This window comes from Mustela lutreola, chromosome 12, assembly GCF_030435805.1.
Source record: "Mustela lutreola isolate mMusLut2 chromosome 12, mMusLut2.pri, whole genome shotgun sequence".
Classification (NCBI taxonomy): Eukaryota; Metazoa; Chordata; class Mammalia; order Carnivora; family Mustelidae; genus Mustela; species Mustela lutreola.
In genome coordinates this window covers 53603816-53623198 of record NC_081301.1, presented here as the reverse complement: position 1 = coordinate 53623198, position 19383 = coordinate 53603816, and the positions used below count along the sequence as shown (strand labels likewise).

Sequence of the window (19383 nt, the reverse complement as noted above, 5' to 3'; positions counted from 1 at the left end):
GAAAGAAACTGAAGATGACACAAAGAAATGGAAAGACATTCCATGCTCACGGATTGACAGAACAAATATTGTTAAAGTATCTGTATCACCCAATCCACACATTCATATGCAATCCCTATCAAACTACCAATACCATTTTTCATAGAACTAGACCAAACAATCCTAAAATTGTACAGAACCACAAAAGACCCTGAATAGCCAAAGCCATCTTGAAAATGAAAGACAAAGCTGGAGGCACCACAACTCTAGACTTCCAGTTATATTACAAAGCCTTAGTAATCAAAACAGCATGAGAGAGACACATAAACCAAAAGAACAGAATAGAAAACTCAGAAATAAACCCATAATTATATGGTCAATAAATCTTTGACAAATTAGGAAAGAATATTCTATGGGAAAAAGTCTTTTAACAAATGGCATTGGGAAAAGTAGACAGCGACATGCAAAAGAATGAAACCAGACCCCTTTCCTACACCACACACAAAAATAAATTCAAAATGGATTAAAGACCTAAAATGAGCCCTGAAACCATTAAAACCCTAGGAAAGAACACAGGCAGTAACTTCTCTGACCTTGGCCACAGCAACATTTTTCTAGATAGGTCTCCTGAGTAAGGGAAACACAAGCAAAAAAAAATCATCAGGACTACATCAAAATAAAAAGCTTTCTGCACAGCAAAGGAAACAATCAACAAAACTAAAAGGCAACCTATGGGATGGGAGAAGATGTATGCAAATGACATATCTGATAAAGGGTTAGTATCCAAAATATATAAAGAACTTATAAAACTCAACACTCAAGAAACAAGTAATCCAGTTAAGAAATGGGCATTGGACATGAACAGACATTTCTCCGAAGAAGACATCCAGATGGCCAACAGACACAAGAAAAAGATGCTCATCATCACTTATCATCAGAGAAATGCAAATCAAAACTACTTCACACCTGTCAGAAGGGCTAAACTCAACAACACAAGAAACAACAGGTGTGGCAAGGATGTGGAGAAAAAGGAACTCTCTTGCACTGCAGGTAGGAATGCAAGCTGGTGTAGGAACTGTGGAAAACAGTATTGAGTTTCCTAAAAGTTAAAAAAAACAGAACTGGAGACAAAGGCTTTAAGTAATCCAATACCCCTAGCTCTAAAATGCCTAGATGTATACTTATACTTTCTGCATTTTATGCAGAATTATTCCTCGAGGGAAAAAAAAAATTCTATAAAATGGTGTCCACTGGCACAATAAATGGAAAATAAATTGGGTGACTGAATCTAGCCACCCAATCTAGGTCATCTCTAAGACAAAAATGTCTGACTGCAAATACTGTGTGTGTCAATTTCAATCCTGGTATGTACACCTAGTTCTTGATGTGTAATGAATTTTGAGATTATGGTAGAACAATATCTCCAAAAGGCTACTAATTAAGAATAACCACTCAAATTGCATAAAAGTAAAAGAAGTGGCCTATCACACACTCTTGGTGCTAGAATCTAGAATTTGGGTTGATTTTAATAAATAAAGAGGTGGGGGAGAAAAACAGTCCTATGTTTTTAAAAAATATTTATTTAAAAATAAGATTTCTAAAAATACAGTACATAATACATTTCAAGAGAAGTAAAAATTCCACAATTTAAATTAAAAACAATCTGCAAAGGAAAACAGAAATATTACATGAATAAAAACAAAATCACTAAAACATATTTTTTTAAAAAGACATTGTTCTTATGGTAGATACATGGTTTTTCATTTTAAGAACCAGTGTAGAATTTTCATTTAAACAAGTTTATCTCAGATACATGGCTCCTGCTAGTCACCTTCCTCCCTCTTTTCAATCTAGGCTCGTGTCTCTCAACCATTATTTTCCTTTTTACCATGAGCATTAGAAATGTTACTGAAGATTTTCTTTAAATGCTCTTGAGGGACCAGAAAAGGTAAAACAGACAATGCAGCAGAACAGCCCTCAGATCTAAACATATGCACTGAATGAAAAAAAAAAAAAACAAAAAAACAAACAAACAAAAAAACAACCTGACATATTTAAAACTGGGATCTTTATATGGCACTTGGAACACAGCACTATTAAAAGCCTTATATCTTAGGGATAGAACATTAGACACAATTAGAGGTTGACACAAGTCCCCAGATATCACAGATTTTGCCCATTCATTAAACTTGCCAGTCAGATTTTTAAAAAGCCTATTCTGGGGACACACAGCCCATACAAGCATGGTCAACTGTGTTCAAGCCTCCCAAAGCCCCCGCCTCCCAACCCACCCCACCATGTTAGACTTGCAACTCACTTGTCTGAGTATTTCTAATTGTGCAGGAAATTCTCCCTATCATATCATCTCAGCTGTTTCATTCTACCTATGCTGAAGTAGAACTTCTTTTCATATTCATCTCTGGAGGACAACAGATAGTGGTGAACTATCCACTACCACTAACTTGAACACATAACTACACTCAGCCACACTAATTTAAATAATACATAAACAAGCCAAAAAACTCAGAATCAATATTGTAGCAACAGAATCTAGAATTGTACATTGTTGACAATTAGAGACATACTGTTGCTTCTTTCCATTTTGCTTACATATTTTCCCTTTATATCTAATGGCATGTCCATATATATTTCTATATTTAATTCAAATGATCCTAAGTAATTTCATTTAATGAATTTTTTTCCATTCAGAAATCACTGCAAAACCATATATTGTATCTACATTCAAGGAGAGATTGATTTTCAGTTGATTGAAAATAATGCAAAACATTCTCAAATGTGATTGTCTACTTTTCCAATACATGAACAAGTTACCTTCTTGCCAGAAATTTTAACTATTACAGTTGCAGTTTTAAAGACACTAAAGTAGTGTGAAAATTTGTGGGAAAAAAAAAGGAACCAGACTAGTGTACATAGCAGTATAGCATTGGGACAATTACAAGTTTTCGTATTTTCTGCCCCCCCCCGTTTTTTTATAAAATGAACCACCAAGCAGAATTAGCTTTTAAAATAATTTTACTCTAACTTTTTATGTAAAGTGACTAACAACAACCAGACTTCTTTTGTGTGCGTGTTTTGTGAAGTTCAATTTTCTATTAGTAGTTTTGCTTAAATGAACGTACATTTGCATTTCTTCTTGGGAAAGTGTGTGCGTGTATGTGTGTGTGTGTGCGTGTATACGCATATATATTTTTTAAGGTCTTCTTTAATTTTATCTTTATTTGCAAAAAAGACAAATGGCAACATCATTCTTCAGTGCCACCAAGGGTTACACACCCCCCGACCCTCAAACATACACAGATGCAGGATTCTTCACTGATAATCAGAGAGGGCCCTTAAGTTTTCATTTTGGGATTTTGTTTCAGCCTTCATTAAAAGGGCTCAGTAAGCTATGTGGCTCATTTATAGAAATCAAAGGAGAGTTCTTATTATATTTCACTTACTTCTGCAGAAAGAAAAACAAAATAAAAAAATCTTGTGAAAAGTGTTCAATTATCTTTTGGAACCTCAACCTATTAAACTACCTCTTAAAGCAGCCAATCTATATTAAAATATAGAGGAACTCTATTTTAATACAGCATGAAAAACCATACCAATATGCCTAACTATATATATATATATAAAAAAATCCAAATGGGAGACATTTAAAACCAATTAAACGGAGGCAGCAGTGTGCAAAAACGAAGATGTGTTCATCAAAATTGTTCTTAGGAACACTGTTCACAAGGATGAGAGAAGAAAAGTCTTAGGCAACCAAGAATTTAAAAAAAAAAAAAATTAACTCTTTGGTACAGGAATTAAAAATGTCACTCACTCAACGCTAAAGCGAGTAGCACCAGGATGTTTCAGTTGCTGAGGTTGTAAAACACTAACTTCAGGCACCGATAGGTTAAAGTATCACCCGACGCACACTGGCAAGAGCGCAGAGCTCCAACATGCAGACAAGCTTCCCCTTTAGTTACCAGACTACACGAATAAACCCCACACTTTGTCCAACAGGCAGGCAAAACCACAAAATTAAACACATCTTTTGTTGTTGCTGTTTTGTCCACATCTCTGTTTATATATAAAGCGATCAATACCAAAAAAGCTCCAAGTGGTGAACAGTTGTGGTCAGTACCACATTACCTGACAGGTATTTATGATGATACTGATGGGTTAGGTGACCTCCTGGGGGATCAAGAACTCCAAAACAGCCCAAATTTTAAAGTGAAAATCATCCTTTATAAACAAATGGCTGATTTTATTGACTAGAAAACTCCGTATGCTTTCTCTGCAATAGGAAGCTTGTAAAAAAGGACCTGGACTTTTCAAACTTTCAGCAACCTGTCCATTTTCCCTCTGCACATTATTTGTAACACTTCAGGTGAGCATATGCTACAGAAGTACGATATTTAAAATAGATAATCATTTCTCAAAGGCATCTGGCCAACTGATGAGAATCAGTAATAGAAATAAAATGGCTCTAACCAAATGCTTACACGCAGTAGCCACTCTCACAGTAAAATGATATCAACAAGAAAGAAGGCTTAGATGAATCACATGATTGCAGCCCGGGGGCTTTCCTGATGTCACAGAACAGCACCCCGTCAGCCCTGTGGCTGAGATGCTGCTTACCCACGTCCTGTCCAGCCTTCTCTCCATCGCTGTAAACTCCCCTATTCTCTCTACCCAATTTTGGCTACTCGCTACTCATTTGTACCTGCCCTCTACAGTGCACAATGGGAAAAGCACATATAATATTAAAATATAAATAAAATGATAATGAAAAATACTGGCAATATCAACTGAAGAACTGTAAATACCACTGTTACTTCTGTTTCAAATAAGCACGAGCAGAACTAGACAAAAATTTTGTTGTTAAAAATTGCACAATGAAAATGAAAGGAGACATCAGAGAAAACACTCTCCTGAAATTAAACTATCATCGTCCCAAAGGTAGCAGAAATGATAAATACTGGCTGATTTATAAAATAACAACATGGGTTCAGACTACTTCAAGCAAGTTGCTTCGATTACTTTCTCACATTTCTACTGTAGAATATTCTAGAATTCAACTGAGGACGGCTAAATTCAGAACATAATGAAATTTTTGATTTATAGATAAACAGAGGATGATTCTTAGAGTAGAAGGTAACAAATGCAGACATTAAATAATACATTCATTGAACTGTTAATTATATGGTTAATAACATTAGCAAGTAGAATATACTAAATGTACACGAATAACTACATCTTCCAATACTTAAATTTTTTAAAGCAAGAGTAGGTCAGGTAAAAAAATCTAATACTTGTCTCTATTAGTAAATTGTTTGATGTTTATAAGTATAAGCTTCCCCAAATAAATTCAAGTATATCTACATAAATTAGAGGTGATTTCAAAATTTTATTTACTGAGGCAGCAATAGTTTAGTAAACTTGAGCTAGATAATCTATAAATACATGAAGCACAAGGGACTAGTTAGAGACTAGAAAAAAGCCCAGGGAGAGACTAGCTGCTCTGTTAACATTACTGCCATTGTAAACTAGGGCTGGATACATTGATTTTAGAGCAACACATGTGAGAACACTGAAACTGCCCTCTGATCTAACACATAGAAAACTGTGTGGCCATAATCTAAACTACTTCACATTTCCTGGTTGGAAGTGTTATTCTAACCTAAGTCTTCACGATTAGCGTTCAGAAATAATATATCCTTTTGGGTGAAATACACGTTCAAGTAATTACTTTTATGGAAGTGACCTGAAAAAGCCTGGTGATGAATGGTTTTAATTAGCCAGCATCCTTAGAGAAAAATACCCCTAAGCATCAGCAAAAATTCACTGATGTTCAGTCTGACAGAAGTTTTAACTTAGTTGTTATACTGAATGTTAGGTATGTTTATGTTCTCTAATTCCATTACAATTAAAAGTAAACTATGTCTTCTTCTGTTAAAAGAGATTAATACATCAACTAAAATGTTAAATACAGCTATCTCTTATGTTAATCACAAATATTTTTAATACAACTCTTAAGCAAAATAGTATTTTTCTTATAATGCAACACCTTCACATATTTTAAAAACTCTTTAGGTCTTGGTTATAAAGTACCAAAAGCTCTTTAACCGAATACCTACAGTTTGGGGGACTCTGAACTCAGTCAATTTTTCCCCATAATCTAGGGCCCATAAACATGTTTGTTTACAGAAGAGAACAACAACAAATAGAATTGTTCAAGAGATGTAACCTAGAGCATCTAGCTAAAAATCTTTCATTTCCAGACCCCCGCCACAAACATGACTGATATAAAGCATCCTTTAACACATATTTTGCCTAAAATGAAATGCAATGTTTATAAGGAAATACTACTTCTAACAAACAGATCACATCAGTGATCCCACTGCTTGTAACTATTTACTAACTCAGCATCATTTCTTATTTTCATGGTTATCCAAAATACCTAACACAATGACTACTAAAGTTACAGCTGTAACTCTGGATAGGAGAGCTAAAAAAAAAAAAAAAAAAAAAAAAAAAAAGTATAGAAAGAATTACTAAACCTCTTATTTTTTTAATGCAGTAGAGTCAGGCAAAAAAAAAAGTCATTCCAAAACTGAGATGAAAAAATAATTAAACATATTTTTTTTAATATCCATCAAAACACATTAGGTACTTGCTTGCTGATGTAACTACAGTAAATTTCTGTGTTTTGTAATAAATTGGGCATTTAAAGTAACGGTTTTCCTAATTCTAAGGACTTAATTTGCCAAGGTAAGGTTTAAAATAAAATTCATGAAATGGTTTACATTTGTTTATCCTGATCTAATAGAAATTTCTAATTGAGAGTAAAAAAATATAAGAATATACATAAATGAAGCCAAGTACTTATCACACTTATATGAACTAGACGTCGTCATTATAAAGTGGAACACACTGATTTTCATAAACCCATACATTTTTGTACATACACTGCCCCTAAATTCTGGCATGTTCAGGATTAGGCTATACAGTTAATTGTGGCACTGTTGATCTCTAGAGCCAGTATAATTACACTGATTAGCCAAAAGAGGGCGCAGACAGAACACAACTAGACTTCCTGCACTCCCTAGCAAACTGCCAGTTGGTTTCTTTCAAGTCCTGGCACAAGAATTATAAACCCAGTTAGGTGTGCTAACTTGGGAATACTGAAAGTTACAGCATAAGTATATATAGCTATGCTTTAATATAGATTCTTATATAAATAGATTGATATATAGCATTTCTGCCATTCAAACAAAATAAATATATGCCTTGCCTAGTGTATCAATTTATATCCCCGTAACTTAGAGGACTCAAGTAGTGGGATCAGGAGCAGGGAGGGTAAAGAGAAAGGAGGGAAGGAAGTGTGCCTAGAAGTGGTGTATCTAAGAAAACAAAAACCACCTTTGGAGTGAGAAACGGACCACCTCCAGCTCTCCTTGCCGAGGCAGAGGTTGGGACTGAGGACCTCCCAGGTGTGCACCTACTGCTACTATATGATGTATAAATATGTCCAAAAAGCTCCCTGGGGGGATCTACAGTAGGCTTTGCTTTTTCTCAAGGTTCTCATCTGACAGGAATGTATACAGCATAAGGCATTTGACTGAGACCTATTTATATATCTACACATTACTTCCCTATAACGGTTCTGTCACCAGACCAAAATTTGGTCAATATGTTAGCTTGCATGAAACTCAACCCAGTTGCCTGACATGAACATACTAATTTTGTGGTTCATTAGGCTCTATAAATATAATTCTCATATTAAATTTACTATGCATCTTATCAGCACCAATAAATATTTTCATCTGCCAATTCTACATTTTTAAATAATAAAGCACTGCAGTCAGAACATAAAAGACATGGTATTTATATCTCTGAGAACAGCTTATTTGATTATTTCAGAAGATATTTACAATTCCTGGAAGAACTAACTACAGTATAGTTAATTGGCTGACAACGGAAATCTTCGGTTTCATGATTTCTCAGGTGTGACTCCTTACTCTCAAAACTAACTAAAAGAAAAATATTGATATGCTCCAAGAACAGCAGACCCCTTCAATCTTCTCTTCAAAGACTGTGAGGACATACATTTTCTAAAAAGATATATGGATTTTGCAGTATTCTAATGGAAAAAAATGTAAAGGCTGAATTTTTTTCAAAGTCTGCTAAATGTCTTTTCACACAGATCTTCTCTGCTTTCCTAGAGACCATCACCATTAGCCATTTAAATTTGCATAAGCTAATGGTAAATATAGATCTTTATATTTTCTAAGGTCATTTCTTAACATTAGCTACTAACAAATGGTCTTTCAATCCAAATTTATAGTTGGCCGATTAAAATTTCATTTTGATTTGGGTGATTATGGGTACACAAAGGTTACTTACTAATTTTTACTAGCAACTTCCTACAAATAAAATTTTATTATTTAGTTGGTCAATATCTATTACATATAAACCTTCAATGTGTAATTTTAGATGTACTAGTAGGTAAATAAAAGTAAAAAGTATATATATATATGTTTTTAAAAGCACAATATTCTTCTTTACACTGTACATTATATATTATCTAGTACACTAGCATTTTAAAAACATATTCATTCTAATATAACTGTACGAGAAAAGGTACCTGTGGAATTATTGCAAATTCTCTACCCTTTTTGCTCATCAAAATCTTAGTGTAAAATAGAATTCATGCCCATGTGGTCAAAAATTCTGACTTGGAGCAATTATTTTAACAACAACCAATAATTATATCAGTGCGGGGAAAAGAAGTGAGAAAGTTAATATGGAAAAAAAATTCATCTTTCCTTTAAAATCAGGTAGGTAGTTGGTATTTTATTTTAGTGGCGTTTTTATTTTGTTTTTGGTGAAGAGAAAAACAGAAAACATTATAGAGAGCTACTTCTAAGAAAACACTGCCCTTTTTCTGTTGGTTTTTTTTTTTGGTTTTTCATTGTTGTTCAATCTATGCTGCATTAAAAAAAAATCCTGCAGCACATATAAAAGGCAGTATTGCTATTTAAATTATGATGTATTTGAAAAAGAAAACTTACATATAATATAAGGTGTATCAACTTTTGTAAACCCAAAGAATGAAATTCAGATTTGGTTAGTACTGCTTAAGAGTGAAAAATTTAAATAAACATCTGAAATTTCCCATAAATTAAAATCTGTAACATTGTCAGTACTAAAAAAAATTATGTACAATTATTTCATCTCAATCACTGCCTTTGGGGTCTACTCACAAAAGCATTTAAAGAAATCCCTGTGGAAAGCTAATTTGAAAGTAAACATGCTTTAAAACTTAAATATAGATCTCGTATTAGTCCCACAACAGGATCAAGATCACTATTAAAATAAAGCCTGGGGCACATTATGATGCCTAAGATTGGTGGGTGGATTTTAATTGACTTGAAGACTGTCATAGTTCTATTATCAGAAAACCTGTAACGCATTTCCAGCGTGGAGGACCCATCTGTGCCCACCATCCATCTGTTTAGACGTGATTGGCAAAGTGGTAGGGAACTCGCAGTGGTTGCCTCTGCCTGAAAGGAATAAACCACAGGATCTTCCAACGAGTGCCAAAAACTTCTGAGAAGGTCTGCTGCCATGGCTTTCGGGGCCTCGATCTACAGAAGACAGCATTATTAGTGAAAGACAGCACTCCCATGGTGTACTTCAGTCAGCTAAAACAATACAGGTTGGCTGGGGATCCATTACTGGACTCTGATGAATTGTGTCCCAGCATCACAAATACAGCTTTCCTTTCATTATGGCATGCAGCTGCGTTTTAACTCTGGAGAGCAGATATTGTATCTGTGTCGTCAATCAACCTAGGGCAACTTTTGAAGCAGAGGAGAATCTCGGGATTAACAGAATGTGTGTCAACAACACAGTAGCAAATCTCTTTTGATGTACTTTCTGGGACAAATAATTTAACTTACTTTACTTAGACAAGGAACAAGAAGGATCAGTATTTATTTTGTTTTAAAACTAGCATGGCTTGAAGACCCCTACTGGAAGACTGGATTATGCCTGTCTAGCTCAGGCTTTAGACAGGGCCCCGAGAAAAAGCCAGCATTATGCTATCTTGCCACTACACACACACGTTTTTCAAATGTGGCCAGCTGTTTCCGTTTTTAAAGAAGAACACTACGGACTTCACGTTTATACTTACATTTCTTCACAACAGTTAGACATCTTTTCAATAGATGTTGTATCCTATCAAAAATCAAAGAAAAATTATACTCAGATGGAACAAAGTTACCAAGGCTTTATTCTACATCTACTTTATGAGGCTTTTCATCGTATTTAGAGAATATTCTAAAGATTTAAACAGTTTACATATGGGTACTAAGAATTTTAAATTAACTGCATACATTGCTGAAATCCCCTTGACAAAAACAGAATGAACATTACATCGTGCCAAAAAAAAAAAATTATTCAATTACAAAACCTCACAAAATTGTAGGAGTCTCACTTTATTAAACTATAACCTTTTATTACAGTTGCTTTCTTTGATAATTCTTCTAAAAGTCTAGGATTTATTTTTTAATTCAACTATCAGTGAACATGCATGAGAAAATAAATACCAAAATGATGAATTCAAGGCACTCATGAACAGAAAACTGCAAACAGCCCAAGAAGGCTACTAGTTCTGGACTTCTATAAACAAACACAATCCAACAAGGCAATCTACGTATTTGCCATATTACAGCACCTATCACTCTGAAAAGGAAATTGAAACTATTTCTTTAACAGAAAAAGCAGTATCTTCATAATACAATTTCTTCTTATGTGCTTTCTATAAAGCTCTAACACAAATAGGTAAGTGAAACAATTCAACAAAGAGAAGAAAGTTTCTAGATATGCCGGTTTCATTTACAATAAGAGAAAAATCCATCGCTAGGCTGAGAAACTGTGCTGGTAAGTAATAGCCAGATAACCAAAACACAAATGACACAATCTTATTTTAGACACTTATTTACATTTTAAAGAGACTTCAAAGTACTACAAAAGAAAATATGTTCTTTCTAATATATGAAAAACAGTCAGAGAAGTTTTCCTCCTCTTATCCTCTACTTCAAGAGCTCGCTCACATATGACAGGTGGACCGCGCTGTCACCAAACATGCAAGCGTCGCGGGTGGCCACGCCAATCCCAAGAACTTCTCTGGCTGTGGACCTCTCTTCCAATGATACTAACAAAAAACATTTGACTTTAAAAATCTCTTTATAGCATTTACATCAACAGCTCACAATATTAAGTTCTCAATGTATGAACAGTTGAATAACTATAGTTAGCCCACATATGAGAAAATAAATCTATTTTTTTAGACGACAAAGTCACCAATAGCAGGGTTTCATTTCCCTCTTCCCTGGGAATTTGTGACAAGATTGTAGATTAGCCACATATTCCATATTCATTAGTTTTCCTATCATGCTTTGAAATTCATGGTATCCAATGACAAGTCTATTTATAATTAACTTTCCTCAGTTCTGTTGCATAATTTCCTCAAAATAACATTTTACTTTGTGACAACACAGTCTGCAAATACATGAGAACGTTGATTATGGGCTTAGTGGAAAGCGGGCCCTCTGCTTCCACATCTGCACGGAAAGTGAATGAAGTAATTTGAACAGGTTCTTAGCACTGATGGGCGACACGTTGCCCCACAACAATCTAGGCAGCTTGTGCAACCAGGCAAAGGAAAAGACAGGACAGAGGTCTGTAAGTGTTCTTAGGACAGGTAAGTAAATGGCCTCAAATCACAGTTGTGGATAATACTTATAAACTGTTTGCGGATAAGGAAGGCAACTACAGAGTCAGACTACTACACCTAGTATTATAGTAAATTTTTACTATGTGTAAGTTTACAATTTGATTAAAACTCTGAGGTACTTATATGTGGCTTAAATAAAAGAATCAACTTCAAAGACTTTGGATTTAGATTTCATATGGGAAAAGCTTTTATTTCCAAGTGCTTTTGACATCTTTCCAGAATCTGATTCAAGAAATAAGTAGAATAGTACCTGTTAAGTCATCATAAACAGATGGTTATTCTATCAAAGAATGTGATGTTTACCATGACTTTGTGAACAGGATTTTCGAGGCTAGCCAAAAACAGGCTTGCTTTTTTTTTTTCCCCCTCTAGAAATAGCAAATGCTTCTCTCTCTGGAACTCAGCTATCAAGAATACTGTTATAAGAAAAGAAAATGCAATTTGTATTCGAATAGCCAAACAGGCATAAACACGTCCCTTGCACTTATAGAATGTGCTCAGAACAACACAAGTCAACACGCTATCACATTCATAAACACAATAGGATCTGTAAACCAGAGGAGGAGAGAGGGTTACTAATGGCAGAACACTGAAAACCACAAGTTAATGCCAAAAGTGCCAAATGAGGTTAAATATACTGTGTGTGTATGTGTGTGTGTGTGTGTGTGTGTGTGTGTGTGTGTGTTGCAAAGCAGAGAAATGTGGACTATTTTAGAAAAAACAAACTACAAATAATTAAAATGGATCTTGGTGCAGTAATTTCATTCAGCATAAGAGTCAATACCTTTAGTGACCATCAGGAAAGAACCAATAAGATACTTGCCATCTTTGAGGAATATAAACATAATTTATAAATACTTAGTTATACATAAAACTCAACTATCCAGAAAAAATGCATTTGTCAAAGAATAAGAAACAAGTTTTTATAGTATGTTGTCTACAATCAGGATATCTATCTTACCTCCAGAAAAATATTTACACCATGATGATGGGTTTAATGACTCAAATATCTAAGACTTCTATCAATCTGCATAACTAAGAGATACATGAAAATCTTTTCCCATTTTGTTTTGAGAGAGAGCAAGTGAGCAAGCACATGCAAGTGAGGGGGGAGGGGCAGAAGAAGAGGGAATGGACTGTAAGCAGGCTCCACACCCATGGCAGAGCCAAATGCAGAGCTTGGCCTCAGAGCCCTAAGATCATAACCTGAGCGGTTCAAGAGTTGGACACTTAACCAACTGAGCCACCCAGGCAGCCCTGCTTTCTTATTTTAAAAATAAGTTTATTTTCTAAAAAAGAATAAAGTGGAAACAGCAAGACCTATATGGGCCTTTCCTAGTTTATCAACCAATACTTTATCTTCTCCTGGGGCTGATCTTACCCTAAGAAATGATCTTTCAGGTTCAGTCTAAGAAGGTAAGTTAAAGAGAGACTATTTTCTGTTAATCATAGCTCACTCTCCTCCTTTGAAATCAGAACTCACTGTAGTCCTCATTTGAAATCATCTGTTCTTTAAGCACTAATCTCCAAAAGAGAACGAGCTATATCTTTTATCAGAGATCTGGAGTTCACACGAACATTTAATCACTCATGGAACCAAAGTGAGAAGGCCGCAGATCTTACATATATAGTCACTGAAAATCTCTTTCCAAAATAATCACTGTCTTTCTCTTCATCAAGTCACTTCCCAGCTGTATAAAACCTTAGGAAAGTTACTAAAAGTCTGTATCTCAATTTTCAAATAATCATTCCTTACTCATAGATTTTTGTAGGCATTAAATGAGTTAATATATGTTAGAACCCTTAATAATGCCTCAGTAAATGGCAGTCCTACTTTTTCCTGATATTGCCTACTATACTTTTCATTGATATTGCTTCCCACTATATATACCCCTCTTTTGAGGGCTTAGAGATAACAGTATCTCAATTATATCAGAATATAACTTCTACAAGGTGGATTTTATAACGAAAGATAAAATGCGGAGACTACAGGAGACTACACAGATAAAATCCAATATTCACAAGGGGCATATACTCGAGTTGAAAAAATAAGTACTGGGTATATAAACCAAGATCATATACTCATTTATCCACCTATCAAAAATTTACTAAGGACCTATTGCTATTACTAAGGACACAGTCCTTAGCATCAAGGAGCTTACAGTCTAGTGAAAGCAGTCAAGTACACAAGAGAACTGTGCAGAAATACAGAGAATGCCAGAGAAAATGGTTACATATAATAACATATTGTACAAGTAAGCCTTAAGCTAAATACTTGAAACGGCTGGAAACCATGTTCCCAATCAACACTCCAGGTCAACTACTCTTACATTTTTTATACAAACTTATACTTTCAATAAGATTTTTGGTTACCAGTACTGGTAAGATGGTCTAATGTGCTTCTCTGGCTGAGACTTAGGGAGTAACTAATGTATTGACAAAATGTGACAGAGAAGCTTACGAATCATTGTGGGAAAGATTCATAAATTAACTATAAATACAGGATTTAGTGTTTTTGCCAATCCTACAGTAATGTTTTAAAGTCAGATCAAAAATTCATGTAGATTCAGAACATGAGAAAATAAAATGGATGTTTGCGTAAAAATGTTAAGTAAAATGAAAACTCATAAATGTTTAGCTTCTTTACCGAAAAAAGCATCCATTTAATCACTCGAGCAATTAGTAATGCTTTGAGAAAATTAAAATGCAGTATTCTTAAGGAAGAACTTCTCACAATAGATTTAAATAGTTTGTAATTACTTGTAATTTTATCAGAAATACAAGGAGGTTATGACCCTGGCCAGAGAGATGACATAACATAAATTTATTTTTCACAAACGAACACGTTTATGCTGAAGAGCAATCCAATATTACAACTAGGAGTACTCTATTAGAAATACATTTTGTTTTTCTTAAACAAAACATATAATTCAGAAAAGAAAATGCCATACAGAGCGCCCTTTATAAAAATGTTAAGTGAGCTGGGCTCAGCATAATTAGCAATGATTTCCATATTTGCAATGCTGATTTGGAGTTGAGTAAACCACACATAATTTGTACAGAGGCTATACTGAAAGATGCTAATTCACACTGATTCGGTGGGATACTTGGCAAAATTTAATTATAAGGATTAATAATCTCAGGACTACATTTCTGGGTACATATAAAAGGCAGGTAAGCCCACTAATTGTCAGACTAATGAGAATGCTATTTAATAGACAATCTCATTTAAACTAATTGAACACATTTTGAACAGAAGATACTTTTCATTGCCTAAGATAACCAAGTGAAAATTAAGTCACCCCTGCCTTTGTGATTCTTTTTGTATTTATTTAAGTAATCATGAGTCAGTATGTTGGGGGGGAGGGGAGACATTTCTCCCTTTTTAATTTGAAAAGCTTTACTTTAAGCCATCTTTAGTGATTCAAGTAGAGTTCAACAATAGTACCTGTGAGAGCAAAGGCAAAAGTTCCATTTTTTTCTTTGAGAATTTAAAGCACAAAACCACAGCTAAATATGCAGCACCCTACCCTCAACCTCACCACAACTGAGAAAAGCTCTCTATGCTCCAGAGACGCCATCAAAAGCTTAAGCTATTATATCAAGTCCACGGTGCCCAGAAAACAAAAATGCTTGTATACAAAACTGAGATAAACTGTCAGAGCAGTGTCATGGTACACAATGGCTCCCTGTCAGAACCCCACCAGAAGGCACTGGACCAGCTGTTACAGCGCTTCCTGACGAACTCTCCCCAAGTCCAGGGACTGAAAACATGACGAATACCATCACCCAGCACTATCAGTATCAGTGTGCATCAGATCGTACATCATTCTTGGCTGTGTGTGGACTACTGCTCAATAAGAGAGTATGACAACATCAATTACGTGAATAACAACATCACTATCCATTTCATTCGGAAACAGAAAAAGGCTAAACAGGCAAAGTAAGGAGTAATTAGAATAATCTGTTCCCTAAATAGAGAATGCGTCAAAGCAGATTGCTTTGAAAACATTTTAACTTCAATACTGAGTTTAGTAAAAAGGCACAAACATATATTTAAGCCTACGTCTAAAATGAAACTAAAAATAATCAAAGGTAATCCTTTAAATCTGGGTTGAAGATTAGCCTATTCCACAGAAGCATCTGGTTGTGTTGCAATCTTTAAACCTTGGAAACGAGATTCTTGAAATCCACTGGTTTTTAAACTTAACTTCTAGTTACTTTATCTGGGTCACAGATAATCTGCTCTTGCTAACTCTCAAACTTGACATCAGATAATCATTACTGTGATTATCCTGTTACCTTCTACTATCAATAAGAGGACAGAATCTTCCCTCTTGCATGGAGAGAAATAACTTATTTATTCTAAGAACAAATAATGAGGAAAAATTACTGAAAACGGATGTGCTGCTTCCTCAAAGCCTCAATTTAAACCTAAAAAAGCTTTCGTTTTGCCTGTTTGTTGTCTAATAGGACTATATTCAACTTACGTAATGACATAGTTTATATAATGAAATAATACTCCTACCGGTGTTTTCCCAAAATGCCTCCTGGTCTTTGGAAGCAGGAATAGGGGAGGAGGAAAACTCCAGTGGAAGGACTAAATTTACTATGATTGCTTTTCCTCTTTCTTTCTTATGCTACCTAACATATTCATCACTTCTTCTACATTGTGAGAGATGCATGGATTCAAATTATGACAGAAACATGTCCAGGTGTGAAATTTCCTGTGGACAGTCTTAATTTTTTTCATAAAATGAAAACAGCAAGCATACTGTACTTTAAAAAAAAAAAAAAGTAAGCACAGTCTCTATATTTTTAACTTTAATTAAATATTAAATTTTATTTAACTGCTAGTAATTTATTAGATTTAAAATTAATACTGAGGTTTAAAACCTTAAATAATTAAGCTTTAAAGAGCCTTAAGTCAATGTGAGGAGGAGTGCATGCTGGAAACCTTAAAAGAATTTTTCTTAATCCAAAAAGAGGGATGCTAGAAGGTCACTATGAAAACCCAGATAAATGGAATTGAAGTTGACTACAATTGTTCAAAATACCTGGATTCAAGAGGAAGTAGGGTGAGTAGAGACTGGGCTAAAAATGTCTACTTTAACACTGCATTCTTTTTTGAATGTTTCACAAATGTATAATTTCTATAGACATCAGAACTGTCTAGTACAGAGTATTCTCAGAGGGTACTATATGTATACAGAAAGAAATGAAACTTTTGAAGAAAGCATTATATAACAAATGTGGTTTCTACTTAGTTTTAGAAATACCAAAACATCAGAACCAACCTCCTCATCTTAAGATAATGAAATACTGTTCAGTATTATAGCAAAAGAAAAAAAATCAGGCAATTTGAAAAATATTAACACTTTGGTAATATGGAATAGAGTCAGAACAGAATCCAATATTACACATCCTTCCAAACCAAGAAATTTAATAAATAACTTTAGTTATTCATAAGATAGTCAGTGAAAGAAATCTGAGAATTATCATTCTGGGGTATATTGGGTATATATATATATATAATATACCCCATATATATATATATAGATAGATAGATCTAATCTGAGAATTAGAAAGAATTTAAGATAGTGAAAGAAATCTGAGAATTATCATTCTGGGGTATATAAATAGATACCAATGATTTTGGTAAATCCAAAAGTGAAAATTCGTAAAATCTGGTAATTCTGACATGACTTACAGACAGATTATAAAGTAATTGTGAATTCGTGTAAAAGTAGAGAAAAGATTTTAGGCAAAGACCTACTCTCCTCTTCACCACTGTTCTTAATATCATGTTATCATCATTAGAGAAGTCACGAGATACTAGAAAATATTTCAAGCTGAGTAACAATAAAAATAATTTGAACAAACATTATGCAATCATGAACAGCCAATAAGAACATGAAGGAAAAAAATGGAAATAAGCATTAAGCTCTATTAATTATCTGCATGGTGAACAATTTGATGCCTGCAATTTATTTTGATACATATCAAAACACATAACAGATCGACAGACAGTCCGACATGAGATAAAACAAATACTCTAATGTTAACTGTGGTTGGGTATTCACTATAAAATTCTTTATAATTTCCTGTGTGTTTAGTGTTTTTCCTATAAAACCTAGGGAGGAAAGGTTATGATGAGTACCATAGAAAGTATGCAAACACAGGTTTATACAAGAGGTACGTTTCCCTGACTGCACTCTTCCAGTTTTATCCCAAGGCTAGTTACGACTACCTGTAGCTAGCTCCCCGCCCCCAGGCAAACATTAACCACCTTTCTGTTTCTACAGACTTGCCTATTCTGGACGTTTCATATAAATGGAACCCCACAAATACAGGGCCTTTTGTGACTTGTTCAAGGTTCTTCCGTGTTCCCAGCATGTATCAGTACTTCACTTCTTTCTATGGCAGAATAAGATCCACTGTACGGATATCCCACACTCTGTATATCCGTTTGTCAGCTAACAGATACCTGGACTGTTCTCAGTTTGGGGCTATTATGTATGAATAATGTTGCTATAAATATTCATGTACAAATGTTTGCACAGACATATGTTTCATTTCTCTTGGGTATCCACCTAGGAGAGGCACTGCTGAATGAAATGATAATTCCATGTGTAACTTTTTAAAGAACTGCCAGACTGTTATCTATCTGAGCTGTTTTCTGTCCGCACGAGCAGTGTGTGAGCGTTCTGATTCTCTAAGTCTGGACCAATCTTTGTTATTACCGTTTTGTTTTTTTTTTTAATTACAGTTATCCTCGTGTGTGTGAAGTGGCACCTCATCCTGGTTTTGATTTTCATTGCCCTGATAACCAGTGATGTTGAGCATCTTTTCATGTATTTGTTGTCCATTGGTATAACCTCTTTGAACAAATATGCATTCAGATCCTCTGGCCATGTTTTATTTAGGCTGGTTTTTAGTATTGCGTTATAGGAGTTCTCTATCCTAGATTTTAAAAAGCCCCTTATCAGACATAGGATTTACAAATATTCTTCCCCATTCCATGAGCTGTCTTTTCACTTTTTGATTGTGTACTTTGAAGCACAAAAGTTTATAGTTTTATTTATCCATTTTTTTCTTAGTTGTAATTTTCTTGTCATATCTAAGACACTATTTCCTACTCCAAATTTTACTCCTATGTTTTCTTCCAAGAGTTCTATAACTTAGATCCTACATTTAGGTCCACGATCCAATTTTAGTTAATTTATGTATATGGTGTGAGGTAAGGGCCCAACTTTACTCTTTTGCATGTACATATCTCATTATCCCAGCAGCATTTATTATTATTTTTTAAAAGATTTTATTTATTTATTTGACAGAGAGAAATCACAAGTAGACGGAGAGGCAGGCAGAAAGAGAGAGAGAGGGAACAGGCTCCCTGCTGAGCAGAGAGCCTGATGCGGGACTCGATCCCAGGACCCTGAGATCATGACCTGAGCCGAAGGCAGGGACTTAGCCCACTGAGCCACCCAGGCGCCCCCCAGCAGCATTTATTGAAAAGACTTTTCTTTTCCCTTCTGAACAGTTTTGGCTCTCCTGTTGAAAATCAATTGACTATTTTTGCATACATCTCTGGACTTTCAATT

The 19383-nt window shown here is 34.7% G+C and overlaps 1 protein-coding gene across 1 annotated transcript in view; it reads right to left on the bottom strand.

Annotated features, from left to right (window-relative positions):
• Positions 1 to 1539: 1539 nt before the first annotated feature.
• ZDHHC21 (zinc finger DHHC-type palmitoyltransferase 21) overlaps positions 1540 to 19383 on the bottom strand; it is a 65733-nt gene continuing 47889 nt past the window's right edge. The window contains exons 8-9 of the mRNA XM_059141673.1: positions 10175 to 10218; positions 1540 to 9626 (exon numbers count right to left, since the gene is read on the bottom strand). Coding sequence (XP_058997656.1) covers positions 9494 to 9626; positions 10175 to 10218 — 177 coding nt within the window. The 3' untranslated portion in view covers positions 1540 to 9493. The remainder of the gene's footprint in view (positions 9627 to 10174; positions 10219 to 19383) is intronic.